Source organism: Lepus europaeus, chromosome 6, assembly GCF_033115175.1.
Source record: "Lepus europaeus isolate LE1 chromosome 6, mLepTim1.pri, whole genome shotgun sequence".
Taxonomy (NCBI): domain Eukaryota; kingdom Metazoa; phylum Chordata; class Mammalia; order Lagomorpha; family Leporidae; genus Lepus; species Lepus europaeus.
In genome coordinates, this window is record NC_084832.1 from 2,165,277 (window position 1) to 2,183,869 (window position 18,593).

Here is an 18,593-nt window from a genome sequence, read left to right on the forward strand (position 1 = left end):
ACTCTCAGACTGGAGCAGTATCTCTCCGGCATCAAAACCCACACCGGAGCTTCAAGATCTCAAAGAGCCAAGGGCAACAGCGAGGGCAGCACACACCATCAGACTCGCCGAAGACACCCGAGAGAACCGTTTTGTGACATAAGAAAAATAACGAGTTTAATGATTCCAACAACGCAGCGCGAACACTGTAGTAGTCGACACCAGGACACGGTCTGTGACAGCAAGGAGGGAGCTGCTCCATGCCGTCCAAGGTCCCCCGAGGTGGAGAAGGATTGGCATGGACAGAGTCCAGGACAAGCCCAGGCAGGTGTCGGGGCCCGGGAAGTCCCGGATGCTACATCTCTACGCCGGTTCCAAGAGGAAGTGCTTCCCACGTGCAGGGAGAGACGCCTGCCCGGCCTCACCTGCTGCAGGGACGGCTGTGGGCCACACACCCTGCCCGTCCACGCCAGCTCCTCCCCTTCCGGAGGTCACCGGGCGACAGGCACAGGGCCGCACACGAGAGGGCGGCCCTCCCCGCGGACCCGTCTCTGACCCCGGAGGCGCTGGGCCCACGGCCGCCACGGTGAGCGCGGCTCAGCTCAGGGGAGGCTTCGCACGGACCGGCCCCCCTCCCTGGTTAAGGCAGGCTCTGGAGGGGCCCACCCCGGCCACAGACCGCAGCTGAAGGCTGGCAGAGGCGCGGGGGCGGGGCAGTTGTTCCTGAGTTAACGCCTGCTGGGCACAGCGGCTCTGCTGGCACGGAGCCCCCGCCTCTGCCGCACGTCCTGGGCAACACCAGAGCCGCTTGGGAAAGCAGCTCACCAGAAAAGACAAAAAAGACAGGCAGAAAACGCCAACACGGAGCGCTGGCGACTCGGGTTAGGGGCCGCGCAGCCACAGGGCGGGGGCAGGAGAAGGTGCCCTCGTCAGCAAGGGCGCGGGGACAGAACCGACCCCCCGGGCTGCCGGGTCAAAGGCAGGGCTCAGCCGGCGCAGTCACGCGGTCTCGCCCGCTGTCACACAGGTCTCCAGACACGCGACAACTGCTCTGCAGAGAGGTTCCGTCCCCTCGGACACAGGAGGGAAAGGACCCCCAGGCCCTGGGTCACCACTGCTTATTGCTAAGGGAGTGGGGACAGCCGGCTGGGAGCTCCCACAGCCTCCCGGGCCCAAGGCCCGCAGAGCCAGGCGAGGCCTCGGGGCCGCGCGTCACCGAGCCGCATCCGGGTGTGTATTGCTTTGCTTCTGCCGAGGGGACGGCTCGCAGCGGGCGGGGCTGTGCCCACGTCGGCCCGGAGGGAAAGCCCGCCCTTGGGAGCAGCTCCCAGAGTCGCGGCCGGGCCGGCTGGCTGCCTTGCTCTGCTCGGGGCTACAATAAATAACACGTTCTATTTACAAGTGCTGGATCTCTCGGGGGACGATGGAGCCGTGCAGCGTGGAGTTGTCAGACCGGCCACGGAGGAGCCCGTGCCGCCTCGTACGGCGCGGGAGCCCACGCGTCTCCTCTGGGCGGCGCGGGGACCAACGCTGCTCCATGGGCCTGCAGCGCCTGTGCACGGGGTCTGAGGTCAGGCTGTGGGCGCACAGCAGGGGTGCAGGCCGCCAGGAGGGCGCGCGGGGAGGGAGTCGCAGCACGCAGGTCCGCGGTCGGGGGCGGGAGGTGCAGGGCGCACGTGTCCGTCAGATCCCGACAGTCTGGGAAGCCGGGCTCTGCACTGGTTCTGCACTTACGGCAGGAGGCGGTGACGGGGAGCGGGCCGCAGCGCAGGCCCTCGGCGCCTGTGCCTCCTGTGTGCAGTCCCACTAGGGCCCGGCCCTGCCGTCCGTGCCGGGACGGCGCTCAGAGGTTGGTCTCATCCCAGGCAGGGTCGTTCAGCGTCTTCAGCACCTTGCGCACCAGCTTCTCCAGGTCCCGGCGGGCCCGCTGTTCCTCCTCGAGGGACTTCTTCATCTTCTTGTTGTCCTGGGGGCCGGGCAGACCGCAGCACTCAGCCTCGGCCACCAGCCGCGCGCTCGGGGCCTCAGCGGGCGGAACCCCAGCCAGGGCTGCCCTACCCCGCACGCGTGCTCGGGGGCCGGGGCTGCCCTACCCCGTACACGTGCTCGGGGGGCCGGGCCTCGGCGGGCGAAACCCTGGCCAGAGGCTGCCCGAGACCCAGTCCACGCAGCACAGGGACGTGGTGGACAGCTCCGGCCCCCGGCCCCCCACGAGGACAAGCCCCTCAGTCACCAGCGCGAGGGGCAGGGGCGGCCAAGAGCCCGCCTGTGCGGCTAAGTTGGCCCCCACTCGGCACTGAAACGCGCATGGAGGCACACAGAGCTGGGCCAGAGACCCCGATGGGGTCACACAGGGCAGGGAGCGGCCGGGAATCCCATGGACGTCACTGGGAACGGGTGACCACAGGGATGCCTGCACCCTGGCCCCGGCGTCGCTGCCGCCTTCACCTCCCCTACTCCTCCCTCTCCAGCTTCTGCAGGGGACCCAGCCCGTGTGCACACACATGTACTCATAGACCACACACGCACACACCACACATGCAGATCACACATGTGAACACACCAGAAACCACACACCACATGCACAACCACACATGTACACACATGCACGCATTCAGACCACACACATGTGAACACATAGACCACACACATACATACATGCACACCACACATGCAGACCACACATGTGAACACACCACACATGTGAACACACACCACAGACCATGCACACACGTATGTATGTGCACACACCAGACCACACATGTGTACATACATGTGTGCATTCACCACACGTGTATGTGCCACATTCACACACGCACACAGGTGTACACACATGCACACATACACCACACATCTATACGCCACACATGTGCACACCACACACCACACACACACCCCACACGTGCAGATACCATACATGTGAACACACCATACATGTGAACACACACCAGACCACACATGCACACACCCCACCCCACTCATGTACACACCACACATGCACATACACGCACACACCACACCCATGTGTACACACGTGCACACATGTATACACACATACACACATCACACATATACACACATGTACGCACCAATACCAACCCTGGCCAGTGTGACAAATGCTGCTGACTGGCAGAGCTCAGCACCCACACACACACGGACACGCAGGCACACACAAACACGTGTGACATGCCGAGCTGGCCATGGACCAGGAAGGCTGTGTGTCCACACAGACGAATCAGGCACCTGGTGGAGTTTTCGGGGCAGGACCAGAGTTCTAAATTATCCCAATAGATGGCTTCCGCCAGCACAGACAGACCACGGCTCAACAGCGTCCCCACGGGCCGCGTCCCCAGCCCCACCCGGGCCCAGCACACATGCAGAGCCACCGCTGCACACCATCCAGTGACACACCTGTCTCAGTTCTTGGACTTCGTCCTTCAACGCGTACACGGTGTCCACCAGGCTCCTGTGATGGGAGGAAGAATGAGGACATCAGCCCGGCTGGGGGCGGAGGGCCCAGGGAGACTCCCCCAGCCCCTGCCCGCACTGGCCCTCCGCCCCCAGCCCCCTGCCCACACTGGCCCTCCGCCCCCAGCCCCTGCCTGCACTGGCCCTCCGCCCCCAGCCCCTGCCCGCACTGGCCCTCCGCCCCCAGCCACACGGGCCGTGGGAACGTGGAGGCGTCTTACTTCTCTTCCATCACCGTCTGGCCGTTACTTTTAGTTTCTTCCACTATAATTTTCTCTTCTTCTGGAAGCAAAACTTGTGGAGCAGATTCTTTGCGTGAACCTAGGGTAGGGAAAATAAAACAAAAAACAGAAACAGCTCAGGTGAACGCCACGCGGCAGCTGGGAGACACAACTTGACTATACAGTATGGCTCAGACACTACCTCCAGCAGCTGTGCCCCCAGACCCCCGAGACAGGCGGCCCTCCGCGCGCCCTTCCCGCACCCAACACGCCGCCCTTCCGGGAGTCACATGCGTAAGCCCGCGTCCCTGGACCTGACTAGGGGCCTTTCACAGGCTCTGACCACATGTGTCTGCATCGGTCACAAATCCCGAGACATCACATCCTCCCAGGAATCTCGGGACGACGCGCGAGATCCGACAACACCCCCTCCCGCCGCGTGCCTGCCACTCCGCACCCGGCAGTGTCACACTGCACACTACAGACAACGACATCACAGCGTGTTTAAAAAGGCGACACTGGGCAGCCGGTTCTTTAGCACAAACTTTATTATTCCCGGAAACATACACATTCTTCTACGTGAAAGACGCCGTTCACAGCACCGGAGGATCCCACTGCCTGCTCCCAGCGCCGGCACCCGAGCCGATCTCGGGCAGGCTCCGGTGCGGATCTGTGCCGCCGAGACGCACTGGGAGACCCTGACCCTCATTTTCAAAGCGGAGGGAAGAAAACCAAGTCTTGTTAAGAGGCAAGGAAGAAGCGGTTTTTTATTTCAGCTGTGAGACCACACACACCGTCCGTAGCTCTGAAACACAACGCCAGACACGGGCTGGAGGGAAGACGGCGTCTCCTACAGGAGGCGGCCCGCGGGGCTGCGATCCACACTGCTCCAGGAAAAAGCGCTCGCGGGCGGAGACTCGCTCTGCTCTTCCAGGCTGCCTCGTGCTCCCGGCGTCGGACGCCAAGGGCGCTGTGCACCGACAGCCCTCGCAGACACGGCTTCATGGCCAAGAGCGTCCCCCGCGGCTGCGGTCAGCCTGCTCTCCTCAGAACGCAAGCAGCGTCAGACTCCCACAGTGGCACCAAGAGACAGGGACTGGCCCCTGGCAGGTCTCCCGGCCCCACCCTCCCAACACAAGCGCTGTGTTCGGTTCGGGCAGCAGAGGCTGCCGGCCTCTCCTTGGTCACCCAGGGGTCTCAAGGTTCAGGCTTCGGTTGGCCCTCCTGCTCATGCCGGCACGACCACGGTGCACGACTGGCCTCTGCCGGCCGGCAGCTCTGGCAACCCCGCAAGGCCACAGCCCAGCCCCAGCCCGGCCCAACCCCAGCACAGGGACTTCAGGGAACACAGCTCAAGAACCCCAATTGGCCAGCAGCGTCAGTCTCCCCAGGGTGAGACAGAGTCTGCAAGACCAGGGCGGGAACGGCCCTTCTGGGAGCCGGGTATCCTCCAGGTACCCGGGGCCCCCTGAAGCCGCACGAGATGAGCCGGCATCTTCCCAGGCCCCGTGCCGTGGGGACGCGTGGGCCCCCGGGACGATGCTCACGTGAGGAAGAATCAACACGTGGGCCCCCAGCCCACAAAGACACAAAGGGCTTCGTGAAGACCCAGCCGTCCGCAGCACACGCGCAGAGAGCAGAGCTTCCCTGAGTCCCCGTGAGAGAAACACGCTGAGGCCGCTGCCCGCCGTCCCAGGTTGGGCCAGACAGCTGAGGCCGTGCACGTTAGTTCCGAATCCATCCCACAAAGCTGCACGCGTGTTCACGCAGGGCAGACAGGACACAGGTGGGACAGGGTCTCGGGAGACGCACTCTGGGCGCATCCAAGTCTACGCGTTTCTATCGTCTTCGGCTCTTCTAGCTTCCTGGCACTACAGCTTTGCCACGACAAGTGAGACAGAACCACAGACGTCCCCTGGGCAGCGAGGGGCGCCCACGGTGTGTGGCCCCCTGCACGCCTCGGGCGAGCCCGCCTCTGACCACCCAGCCCTCACCTCACAGCGGTGAACAGGGGAGCTCCCCTGAGGATCAGTCTAAATAATACTGTCAATACGTGATTAACTCCAGTGATAAAGGCTGCAGGTTCCTCGCGCCGAGTGATTCACAGGGACTGAAGCGTGAATGTGCCCGTGTAACACGGCTGACTCGGGAACACAGCCTGTGTAGAGGTCGGTGCCTGAGTGTTGTTGCTACAACTACACTTTACTCTGATGAGAACAGAGCAGCCCTAAGACGGACGACTGTGGGCGTCGCACTGCGGGCAGAGGCCCTGAGTCGCATGGGCGTGGGAACGCCAGCTGCGGCCTTGCTGGTGAGCCGGCAGCCACTCATGCACCGATGGCTCCAGCACGGTCGAGGCCTGTGCTTCCCAAAGCCTGGTTTCCAGGGACCAAGAGGATTCACGGCCTTGCTCTGGGAGCGCGGTGTGCCCTGGCCACGACTTGAGAGCCACGAGGCGCTTCAGCACAGTCCAGGCTTTGGTGAGCTTGGCCCAGAGATACGCACTGAACTCTAACTCGGCCTTTTCTAACCTGCCTTCTCTTTCCCGGCATCACCGAGGACGCCTCGGGGTTCTCTGGGCCGTGGTCTGAGACGTGCCGGACCAGCCCACGGGGCTGCCTGTGTCGGGGAATGCGCCCACACCGCTGGCTGGCCGCGGCTGGCACGGTTCCCCGACAGAGGGAGCAGGAGCAACGATCCAACGTGACGGGCACTCACACCCAAGCCCGCACTTCAGCCGCAGGACTCCAAGGACGGGCCTGCAGAAGCTGGGCACCTGCTCACTGCGCTCATCCAGAGACGCCAGCCAGCATGGGCTCGGGTGCTCGCTCCCTCACAGACGTGACCCAGAGCATGGGGACACGCCAGAGGCGCCTCAAGACCCGGGCTTGGTTCGGGAAGCACAGCTCGAACCAAACACCTGCGTTTCACAGATGCCACGATCGGTCCAGGCAGCACCAGAGCAGGCCTCGCCGCTGCGGCTCGGGGGCCCACGTCTTACCTTCACAACTACGCCCGCACAGATCAGTCTGGGCACGCATGCGGCCTGCGGGCACGCATGCATGAGTCTGCCCGTGCCGAAGCCTAGAGAGCGTCATTCTGTCAGAAAGGGAGCACCTGCCCCTCTGACCAGCAGCCAAGCACACGCGTGGCAAAGCCGACACGCCGTCTTGCATTCGGCTTCTCCCTGCTCCGAGCACGCACGACTGAAAGGGGAGTCACTCAGAATCTCTGCAGAATCCCTGGGCCACGCCCACGGTGCCACTCGTGTGTAGGACCCTCACTCCCTGCCGCAGGAGCAGAGACCCCGAGTCGGCCCCCCAGAGCGCTCAGTGGCTGCGGCCGGCGCCTGCCCCAGGCTGCTCCCCCTCCCATCTGGCTTCCTCTCCCGCTTCTCGGCCAGCTGGACGTGCACCTTCCAGAAACCACAGCGCTGCGAGAGCTGTGCCTTTTCACTTACGCACAAATACGACGACGCACCTTTCTGAAGAGAACCTCCCGGTGACTGAGGATTTGCTTAAAAAAGCAAAGAAAAAAAGGAGGAGCAATGACTGAGGACGGCCAACCCGGCGCGGCACGGCCGGGGCCGCCTCGGAAGTCGACCCCAGGGCACTGCAACTGCGTGGCTCCCTCCCGCCACGGAACAAATACTGAAAGCCACAGGCTAGCAAATGCAAAATTTATTTCAGCTGTACATAACAGATGTCTTTTTTAAAATATAAAACAAACACTTCATTGTCATAGCAACCACAGACAATAATGTGCACACTGTACAATGCAATGCAACGTTCAATATACAGCCAGTCGGGCTTCAAAGAGCAGTCAGGTACCAGAGATGGCTTTTCCCAGTCACAGACACAGAGCACAGTATATACAGACTTCTGTTCCAGATCTGACGCCCACTATGTACACATCGCTGTGTTTTGGCAATTTTACGCAAAACACGCAGCACAGAGAGCCTGTGGTGCTCCTGCGGCCAGTGTTAGCTCGGTGGCAACGCCCCACGGCCAGCGCGACCCCAGCTGCCCACGGAGCAGCCACAGGACTGCGTGAACAGCGGACACTCGTCAGCAGGACCGGAGCTCCACGGAGCAGAAACACAGCCCCTGGGACGCCCGGCTCCACGGCCGCCCGGGGACGTCTTTCTGGACCTGGAGCACAAGAACTTGTAACCGGGTCACAAAAGCTCATGTGCCAGACACTCAAAACAAATGCAAACGAAGAGAAGTTCACGTTATTATTCCGTGGTGATCTTACCCTCGACAGACACCGTCGTCGGGATGGCTCTGACTGGCACAAAAAGGAATGATGGGAAACTGTCCGAACTTTGGTGTGTAGGAGTTCACTGGAAAGTCTGCCAGACAACCAAACGACACTTGGCACTAAGGAACCCAAGTGCAGCAACTGTGCCTCAGGGCTGTGGTGCAGCCGCACGGAACGTCGGGGAGCCAGGCTACTAAGGCAAGGCAAAGGCGTCTAAGCCAGTGCACGAGTTACTACGGTTTCTAAGCAAACAGAAAGATACTCCAAGGTCAGGCTCAGAAAAGATGGCTGTCCTATGTAATATAAAAACAAAGCCGCTTCTGAATCCATAGTGCGGTCTGGAGTAAGTATATAAACGTCTAAGTTGCATTTCTCCAAAAATTCCATGTGCTGTTTGGCTGAGCCACAGATAAACCCCATCTCTGCTGGAGACCAACACTGGGCTCTGAGTCTGCAAGCGCCTTCCTCCACTTCCCGCTTCTGCCACTTGGTATAAAAACACGAGACCTCCAGTGGGGTGAGCACTCAGCGGCTACATGGGGACAAACACTTGGGAGTAACCACCATCCCGGCGACTGCCCTGGCCTCATCCATGCAGAATGAAGCTGCCTGCGTGGTACACAGTGAGCCACTGCCCAAGTCCACTAGCACCTTGGGGCTTGGGAGCAGCGGGGCCAGTTCCAGGAGAGAGCACTGGTCAAGACCACAACACTGAACACGTGGGTTTGGCGCAGGAGGGGCGGCGTCCCGGCCACCTGCACTTGCAGCTCCCCTGGGGAAAGGAAGAGATGTTACTCCCCGTCAGTGTGGATCCTCGTTTTCTGCAGCTGCTTCTCGCAAGTACTTCAGACACAGCCAAACACCGACAGAGCGCGTGGGGGGAACCCGCGCTCTGCCCCTCGAGCCATGGCCAGGCGTGGACTCGAGGCCACAACCGAGTGCTACACGCCACGTTCAGCTGCGTCTGAAGCGGAGTCAGCCTGAGTGAGGGCAGTGAACGGGGCCTTCCCAGGAGGGAGCCGGCCCTCGGAGCTCACGGCTCACACGGGGTGGGGGTCAGGGCGCAGTCCCGCTGGGACCGAGGCCAAGGCACTCGACTGTGTCGTCACCGAGGCCTCTCTGAGTGCAGGCGCCCAGCGCTTCAGCCTGGGGCTAGTGCAGGGCTGCAGGCTCACCGGGTGCCAGGCAGCAAAGTGTGGCATGAGGACGAGCCTGGACGGCTGGGCCGTGACCACACCCTCTCCTCTGCCCCACACACGGCAGAGCAGAGCAGTCGGGTGGAGACAGGCTCGGAGCGCGTGGGGAGCTGGCACTGCCCAGAGCCTACACACATGCCCCATGGCCACCGTGCCTCTGGGGCGTGCGTCCCTCCCACCCCTCTCCACCACTGCTGGGTCAGTGTGTTCATTTAGGTCCCTGCGTACAAGGCCAGCGTCCCCTCGGTGGTGGCACTCAGATCCCAGACCTGTGTGTTTCAGTATAAAATAGAAAAGTGTTCATATAGCTGTGTCCAAAAAGAAAGGAGGCAGCTGCTACACTGAGGATTAACAAAGCAAACCTTGAGGCGCTACCGAACAACTCTCCGCTAAGGAGAGCACCCTCAGGTCGAGGTGTGAATGTTCGTGTGAACACCCCGTCCCCTCCCGTGGCCAGGAACGTGAACGCACACTCGGATTGGCAAGTGCGCCTCCACAGGTACATGGGAAATACCAGGAACACTCTAGGAGTTGTTAAAATATCACATAAAGGAGACAAGGAACAGCAAGAAAACACCTAGAGAAGCAGGCTGCGGTCCCACAAGCTGGTTAAGAACGGCTGAGAGTGCGTTAGTTCTGGTGAGAGATATATGAGCAACAGCTCTTACGAGATGCAGAACCCATTCTGTAACTATGGGCTGTCCATATACTGTCATACTCAGAGTCTTCCGAGAGGTCTGAGGGCTCCAGCCGAGAAAGGCTACTGCGCCGACCCAAGGACTCTAGACTTGGTTGGTCATCATCAGCCAAGACGTGATTATGCATCAGGTCAGTGCCTTGCCATGCTAAGACGGGAGGGCGACAGATGCGACAGGCAGAGGGGAGGGCGGACAGGAGAGCCACAACCAGACACGGACGGAAGCAAAAGGTGACGGGAAGAGAAGGAAGAGAGAAAACATCGTTAAAAAACGGCAGCAACGGGCATTTCTGCTTACATACGGCTGGGTCTTCCCAACAAGTTCAAGTTTAGTATAACCCTTAACACTGACTACATCGTTACTGTTACTGCTTAAAAATAACTAAACACGGTAGTTTCCAAACTGCTCCTTTTCAAAAATACTGTCGTAAAGCTCTCAGTTAAGAAATCTTTTACAAATTATACCCACGCCGAAAGATGATTCTCTAAGCACTCGGCAATTAACCAATCCTATCCCGTATTCTAGTCACATTAACAGTCTCGTTCTGAACGTTATTTGTAAAGGGTACCAGTCACGGCTACTGAAGCACCGTCTCCCACGCACTAATTCTATGCGACAACTCACAACAACCCCAGAGGACTTCTGCTTGACTTCCGAGCATCCTGCCACAACTAGGGGTCCGCAGCGGGGTCCAACTTACCGTGTGGATCCACAAGCCCCGCAGAGGGTCCCCGGCCCTACCCCACACACTGCCCGTTCCCAGGGCTTTGGTGAACCTGCGCACGGCCTCAAGACAGGCCATAGGGGAAGTGGGCACGAGCGCGCACGAGAAAAACGACCCCACGGACAGCTGCTGACCGTGAGCAGACGCTGGTCAGGCAGGGCTGCGAGCGGCTCCCTCGGAGGCAAGCCCGAGGACCGGCATGACAGCAGCCAGGGCTGCCCACACAGTCAGACCTAGCTCTCCATCGTCTGCCACGGCCTCGCTCCAAGACAGAAGTCAGCGCCAAGGATGCTGAGTCTCCGGGGCTCCTGGGCATGCGGGAGCTGCTCCACTACACCCCCACTCCCAGCCCCGCACGGGGACCCTGCCCACCTCTCACTCCCACTGCTCAGAGGCTCAGGCTCAAGGCCGCGGCTGGCTAGAACCCTAGAGCCCCCATGACGCTCTGCCCAAATACAAACTAAAGCAGACGTCAACACGGCTCCACGCTTCTCCTGCACGTCAGGAAGGCAGCACGTGACAGAGCCAAGCGACGGGGGCGACCTCACAGAGCCCCGGCCACTGTGCCACGCTCTGGACCCAGTCTGTTGCCCCAGACCCCTCTACTTCAAGGGAGTGAAGCTGAGAGGACCAATTAAAAACCCAATCACAGCCAAATACAAGCCCCGGGTCACAACACGCCTGCTCGATCACACACGGACTCCTCCCCACGGTGACGAGCTGCACGGGCCTTTCCACCTCTGTTGTGCCACTGGTTAGCACACACAGGCACCGTCACCACTGAGAACAGGCAAAGGACAACACTGACCGCTGGCACAGCGGGTCAAACACTGCCTGGGGCAGGCCGTCCACAGAAGCCGCCTGGGCGCCCCCCGCCAGCCATCTCCAGGGCCACGGCCACCTGCACAGAGGCAGAGCCAACAGGACGGGGCGCCGGTCTGCAGTGGCGCCCTGCAGCTCAGGCAAGCAGGTGAGACCAGCCATTCGCCAAGTCAAGGTGGACAGGGAGCCAGCACGACCCAGTGAAGCAGAGGCAGCCCCAGGAAGAGCCTGCGCGCTGCCCGCACACACAACACCAGAGCCACACACCAAACCTAGCGAGCAGCTCCGCTGGCCACAAAACCACGTCCTCAAGCAAATTAAAAAAAAAAAAAAAAAAAAAAAAGCAAGCGAGCAAGCCTTGTTCTAGGTTTGGACTTTGTACAAGAACTCCAAGAAGCTACAACACCGAAACCAAAAAAGAAGCCCAACAACATCAACAAAAGCGAGCCGAAGCCGCGCCGGCTCAGCGGTGCTCTCAGCACAGACTGGCACCCACGCACACAAGGACTCCCCGGGAAGACGCTACCCAGAAGCCCACATGCCCTGCCTACAGCTCAGGCCCTGCTCCGGGGCCGGGGGCCGGGGACCCGGGCTCTACCCCAACTGCACCCAGATGCAGCCCACCCCCCGAGGCGGGCGCGGGCAGGCTGTGAACTTACTGGAATTGAGCGTCTGCCGCGTCTTGGCGCTTGTGCAGTAGGCCTCGATGACTTTGAGGATCTGCGCGTCCTCCTCCAGCGCCGCAGTGCCTGCCGGGAGACAGCGCGTCAGCCCCACGGCGCCCGCACACACACACACACACACGTACACGCCGCTGTCCCCGTGGCACCCGCACACGCGCACACGTACACGCTGCTGTCCCCATGGCGCCCACACACGGACACACACACACACACGCTGCTGTCCCCACGGCACCCACACGCGGACACACACACACACACGTACACGCTGCTGTCTCCATGGCGCCCAAACACGGACATGCACACACGTACACGCTGCTGTCCCCACAGCACCCGCACACACACACACGTACACGCTGCTGTCCCCATGGCACCTGCACACAGACACACACACACGTACACGCTGCTGTCCCCATGGCACCTGCACACAGACACACACACACGTACACGCTGCTGTCCCCACGGCGCCCGCACACACACACACACGTACATGCTGCTGTCCCCACGGCGCCTGCACACGCGCACACACACACGTACACGCTGCTGTCCCCATGGCGCCCGCACACGGACACGCACACACGTACACGCTGCTGTCCCCATGGCACCTGCACACAGACACACACACACGTACACGCTGCTGTCCCCACGGCACCCACACGCGGACACACACACACACACACATACACGCTGCTGTCCCCACGGCGCCCGCACACACACACGTACACGCTGCTGTCCCCACGGCGCCCGCACACACACACACACACGTACACACTGCTGTCCCCACAGTGCCCGCACACACACACACACACGTACATGCTGCTGTCCCCACGGCACCCACACGCGGACACACACACACACGTACACGCTGTTGTCTCCATGGCGCCCACACACGGACACACACACACACGCTGCTGTCCCCACGGCACCCACACGCGGACACACACACACACGTACACGCTGCTGTCTCCATGCGCCCGCACACACACACACACACGTACACGCTGCTGTCCCCATGGCACCTGCACACAGACACACACACACGTACACGCTGCTGTCCCCATGGCACCTGCACACAGACACACACACACGTACACGCTGCTGTCCCCACAGCACCCGCACACACACACACACGTACACGCTGCTGTCCCCACGGCGCCCACACACACACACACACGTACACGCTGCTGTCCCCATGCGCCCGCACACGGACACGCACACATACACGCTGCTGTCCCCATGGCGCCCACACACGGACACACACACACACACACGCTGCTGTCCCCACGGCACCCACACGCGGACACACACACACACACGTACACGCTGCTGTCTCCATGCGCCCGCACACACACACACACACGTACACGCTGCTGTCCCCACAGCACCCGCACACACACACACACGTACACGCTGCTGTCCCCACGGCGCCCGCACACACACACACACACACACGTACACGCTGCTGTCCCCACGGCGCCCGCACACACACACACAAATGTACATGCTGCTGTCCCCACGGCACCCACACGCGGACACACACACACACACGTACACGCTGCTGTCCCCATGGCGCCCAAACACGGACATGCACACACGTACACGCTGCTGTCCCCACGGCGCCCGCACACACACCCACGTACACGCTGCTGTCCCCACGGCGCCCGCACACAAACACATGTACATGCTGCTGTCCCCACGGCGCCTGCACACGCGCACACACACGTACACGCTGCTGTCCCCATGGCGCCCGCACGCGGATACACACATACACGCGAAAAGCCCCATAGGCGCCCCGCATGCAGACACGCACGCACACACACACACACACACATATATGCTGCTGTCCCCATGGCTCCCCGCACGCGGACACGCACACACACTTACACGCTGCTTTCTCCACAGGCACCCCTGCATGCGGACACACGCACACACACACGAACACGCTGCTGTCCTCACAGGTGCCCCCAGCACACACACGCACACATGTACATGCTTCAGTCCCCACGGGTGTCCCCAACACATACATACACACTCCTCCTTCTGTCCCCACCGGCAACCCCAGCATGCAGACACACACACACATGCACACCCGCTGCCATCACCACAGACATCCCTCACACGCGCACACACACATACACGCTGCTGTCCCCACGGGCACCCCTGCACGTAGACACGCACACACACACACACATACACACATGTACATGCTGCTGTCCCCACAGGTGTTCCCAACACACACACACATTGCCATCCCCACAGGTGTCCCCAACACACACACACACACACTGCCGTCCCCAGCACACACACACACACACACTGCCGTCCCCAGCACACACACACACACACTGCTGTCCCCACAGGTGTGTGTTCCCCCCACACACACACACACACTGCCGTTCCCACGGGTGTCCCCACCACAGGCAGCTGCAGGGGCGCATGGGCCCCAGCTCAGTCAAAATGGCCGCCCCCATCCTCTCCCGCTGGTCAGCTAACTGCTCGCTAAGTACCCAGAAGGGAGTTCTGTGTCTGAGAACTATTTGTCATCTGCAGAGCTGGGCAGGAGGTTAACACCGTGACCTGTACGGCTGTGTGACTAACCCCTCAGCAGAGCAGCGTCTCACCCTGCAGCTTACGATGGCTGCGTGCCACCCGGGGCACCTGGGAGCAGCCCCTGCACCCACACGGGAGACCAAGATGGAGCTCTCGGCTCCCGGCTTCAGCCTGGGGCATCTGGGTTGTGAATTGGTGTTGGAGAATCCCGCCCCTTCCTCCTGTCACGCTGCCTTTCTAATACATCTTCGGAAGAACTTCATAAAGTGATTGGGAACACACTAGGGTTCAACCAGAAGCAGGCCTCCCGTTTCTATCGTACACACACACACACGTACTCACGTTGTGTGTGCCCGCTCTGCTGTGGGGGTTCATAAAGTGCCACCAGACCTCAAAAACAGACGGGAAAAAGGGCGCGAGATGGGGACGTGTGGCACAGGGCGGGAGGGGAGATGCTGGTCTCAGCGAGGGAGACACGGAAACCCAGACATGGTCTCAATTTCCACACTGTGCCCGCGTGGCAGCCCTCGACGCTGTGGACAAGGGGAAGGAGACGGCTTCACCGGCCGCGGGCAGCGAGCACGCCTGACCTTCCAGAGAGGCAAACTGGCCGCACGCCACAGGTGCAGACAAGGCCGCCTCGGGCGCGCGTCTGGGCTGGGGCGGACGTCCTCCCCTGGCCCGCGAGTGCACACCCACGAGGCAGCGGGGACAGTGTAAGCGACTGGCTCCCTGCCACTCAGGTGAGAGACACGGACTGAATTCCTGTTCCTGGTCTGGCCGGCCCAGTTCTGGCCGCTGCGGGCGTCTGGGGAGCAGACTGCTAGACAGGCGGTCTCTGTCTCTGACCCCTTCGTGAACTATCAGTAGCAACAAAACCCACGACTCTTCCTGCTGATCTACTCCTGCCCACGTGGACTTTGGCGCTTAAGAAACCACAGCCTAGGCCGGCGCCGCGGCTCACTAGGCTAATCCTCCACCTTGCGGCGCCGGCACACTGGGTTCTAGTCCCGGTTGGGGCACCGATCCTGTCCCGGTTACCCCTCTTCCAGGCCAGCTCTCTGCTGTGGCCAGGGAGTGCAGGGGAGGATGGCCCAAGTGCTTGGGCCCTGCACCCCATGGGAGACCAGGAGAAGCACCTGGCTCCTGCCATCAGATCAGCGCGGTGCGCCGGCCGCAGCGCGCCAACCGCGGTGGCCATTGGAGGGTGAACCAACGGCAAAAAGGAAGACCTTTCTCTCTGTCTCTCTCTCACTGTCCACTCTGCCTGTCAAAAAAAAAAAAAAGAAAGCACAGCCTAGAGCTGGCGAGCGCTGTCCCAGAGCCCTCCCCGAGAGGGTCGCCAGGTCACCGTCCTGGTGTCGTCCACAGAGCACCAGGACCCTGGCTCTTCCCCCAGGCACTGTCAGGCCACGCCTCTCCTCTCACCTCTGCCAGCGTGTTCTCCACGCAGCCACCAAGTCTGACCTGGCTGCCCAGGGCTCACTCCACCTGAGGCCCCTCTGGGCCCAGGGTCTCCCCGCTGTTTGTTCAACACAGCTGGGGCCCTGCCTGAGGCTCTGACCAGGCCTGGAGGGTCCCTCGCCCTGCCCCGAGGGCTCCACCCTCGGCCAGGAGCCCCCACCGTGCCCTGCCTGTCTCTGCGGCACTCCCAGGCCAGCACCCTCCCAGTACGCGGCTGAATGCCACAAGGACAGGGTCTGTCTGTCCTGCTGTGCTCCCAGCTGACTGAACCACAGCCCAGTGCCCACAGCCGCGCGTCTCTCCCGGGGCCAGATTCACCCCTGTGGAGGGAAGGGAGCACCGAGCCCGCAAGTATTCTCTGTCCCGGAGAAAGCCCCACATGCAGCACCCCGTCACGAGGGGCTGGAGCATGCCGAGTGCCGCTGCGGTGGGTGGTGACGGCGAGGACAGGTGCGTGCGTGGAAGAGCCGGCATGTGTGTGTGTGTGTGTGTGTGTTACTGACTGACTTCTCCCAGGTGATGGTGAGGACAGGTGTGTGCGTGGAACAGCCAGGTGTGTGTGTGTGTGTGTGTGTTACTGACTTCTCCCAGGTGATGGTGAGGACAGGTGTGTGTGTGTGTGTGTGTTACTGACTTCTCCCAGGTGATGGTGAGGACAGGTGTGTGTGTGTGTGTGTGTGTGTGTGAGAGAGACTCACTGACTTCTCCCAGGTGATGGTGAGGACAGGTATGTGTGTGTGTGTGTGCGCGCTACTGACTTCTCCCAGGTGATGGTGAGGACAGGTGTGTGTGTGTGTGTGTGTCTCTGTGTGTGTGTTACTCACTGACTTCTCCCAGGTGATGGTGAGGACAGGTGTGTGTGTGTGTGCGCGCTACTGACTTCTCCCAGGTGATGGTGAGGACAGGTGTGTGTGTGTGTGTCTGTGTGTGTGTGTTACTCACTGACTTCTCCCAGGTGATGGTGAGGACAGGTGTGTGTGTGTGTGTGTGTGTTACTGACTTCTCCCAGGTGATGGTGAGGACAGGTGTGTGCGTGGAAGAGCCGGCGTGTGTGTGTGTGTGTGTGTGTGTGAGACTCACTGACTTCTCCCAGGTGATGGTGAGGACAGGTGTGTGTGTGTGTGTGTGTGTTACTGACTTCTCCCAGGTGACGGTGAGGACAGGTGTGTGTGTGGAACAGCCAGGTGTGTGTGTGTCTGTGTGTGTGTGTGAGAGACTCACTGACTTCTCCCAGGTGATGGTAAGGACAGGTGTGTGTGGAACAGCCGTGTGTGTGTGTGTGTGTGTGTGTGAGTGAGAGAGACTCACTGACTTCTCCCAGGTGATGGTGAGGACAGGTGTGTGTGTGGAACAGCCGGGTGTGTGTGTGTGTGTGTGTGTGTGAGACTCACTGACTTCTCCCAGGTGATGGTGAGGACAGGTGTGTGTGTGGAACAGCCGGGTGTGTGTGTGTGTGTGTGTGTGAGAGAGAGAGACTCATTGACTTCTCCCAGTCTACCATGGTCCCACTGTCAGGCTGAGAACACAGCCTGTGCCGCGGTCACACAGTGACAGTGACAGTGGTGCGACTTGAGCCCGGGCAGGCTGGGCACTGCCCCACACTCCTGTCTTCGTTGGAGCAAGGCCAGCTACATTCAGATCTGGTCACACGTCTCTTCCACCAGCTACCATAGGAACAGAACCCCGAGGGGCGCAGTGTGGGGTGCCAAGAGGACCAACAACCCCAGAGAGTCACAGAGCCCTGTCACACTGTCTGGGCTCCGTGAGCTGCTCAGGAGGCTACCGTGCCAACCCTGAGGCTGTTCATGGGGAGAGGGACAGAACCGGGGCAAGCGGAGCACAGACAACACCCATAAGGCGGCCCCGGTCACTGAGGCCCAGGGATGCCTCACACACGAGGCAGGCTACCCCCACCCACGCCTGCTCCTCGCCCCCCACGGCTACTCCTCCCCACCACGGCTGCTCCTCACCCCCCTCCCACAGCCCCTCCTCACCCCCCTCCCACAGCCCCACGCAGGCTGCTCCTTGCCCCCAGCCCCACGGCCCCGCGAAGGCTGCTCCTTGACCCCCCCACAGCCCCACACAGGTGCTCCTCGCCCCCCCACGGCTGCTCCTTGCCCCCCCCCATGACTGCTCCTCCCTCCCCACCCCAACAGCCCCACGCAGGCTGCTCCTCGCCCCCCCCACGGCTGCTCCTTGCTCCCCCCACAGCCCCACGCAGCCTGCTCCTTGCCCCCAGCCCCACAGCCCCGCGAAGGCTACTTCCTGTCCCTCTTCCCAGCAGTCTCGGGGGAGAAAGTGGAGACTGTGATGGGCGACGGTGGGAACGGTGGCTCGTCACGCACCCCTGGAAGCAGCTCTACTTCTCCCAAAGCTGTCACCCAAGCAGCTCACGGGTGAGGGCTGCCTGAGCACGTGGGGAACCTGCAGCAGTGCAGACGCCGTCTACTGGGGAGCGGAACGGGCACGAGCCAGGACGGACACAGGGGCGAGTGTACGGACACCTGAACCCAGGCGAGCGAGGGCTG

The 18,593-nt window shown here is 61.4% G+C and overlaps 1 protein-coding gene across 2 annotated transcripts in view; it reads right to left on the reverse strand.

Moving 5' to 3' along the window:
* ARHGEF7 (Rho guanine nucleotide exchange factor 7) overlaps nucleotides 1–18,593 on the reverse strand; it is a 178,896-nt gene continuing 160,303 nt past the window's right edge. The window contains exons 12-15 of one of the 2 annotated variants that reach the window (XM_062193929.1): nucleotides 12,031–12,120; nucleotides 3,669–3,768; nucleotides 3,391–3,445; nucleotides 1–1,945 (exon numbers count right to left, since the gene is read on the reverse strand). In XM_062193929.1, the coding sequence (XP_062049913.1) occupies nucleotides 1,823–1,945; nucleotides 3,391–3,445; nucleotides 3,669–3,768; nucleotides 12,031–12,120 (368 nt within the window). In that variant the 3' untranslated portion in view covers nucleotides 1–1,822. The remainder of the gene's footprint in view (nucleotides 1,946–3,390; nucleotides 3,446–3,668; nucleotides 3,769–12,030; nucleotides 12,121–18,593) is intronic. The other variant, XM_062193930.1, reaches the window with a different exon arrangement.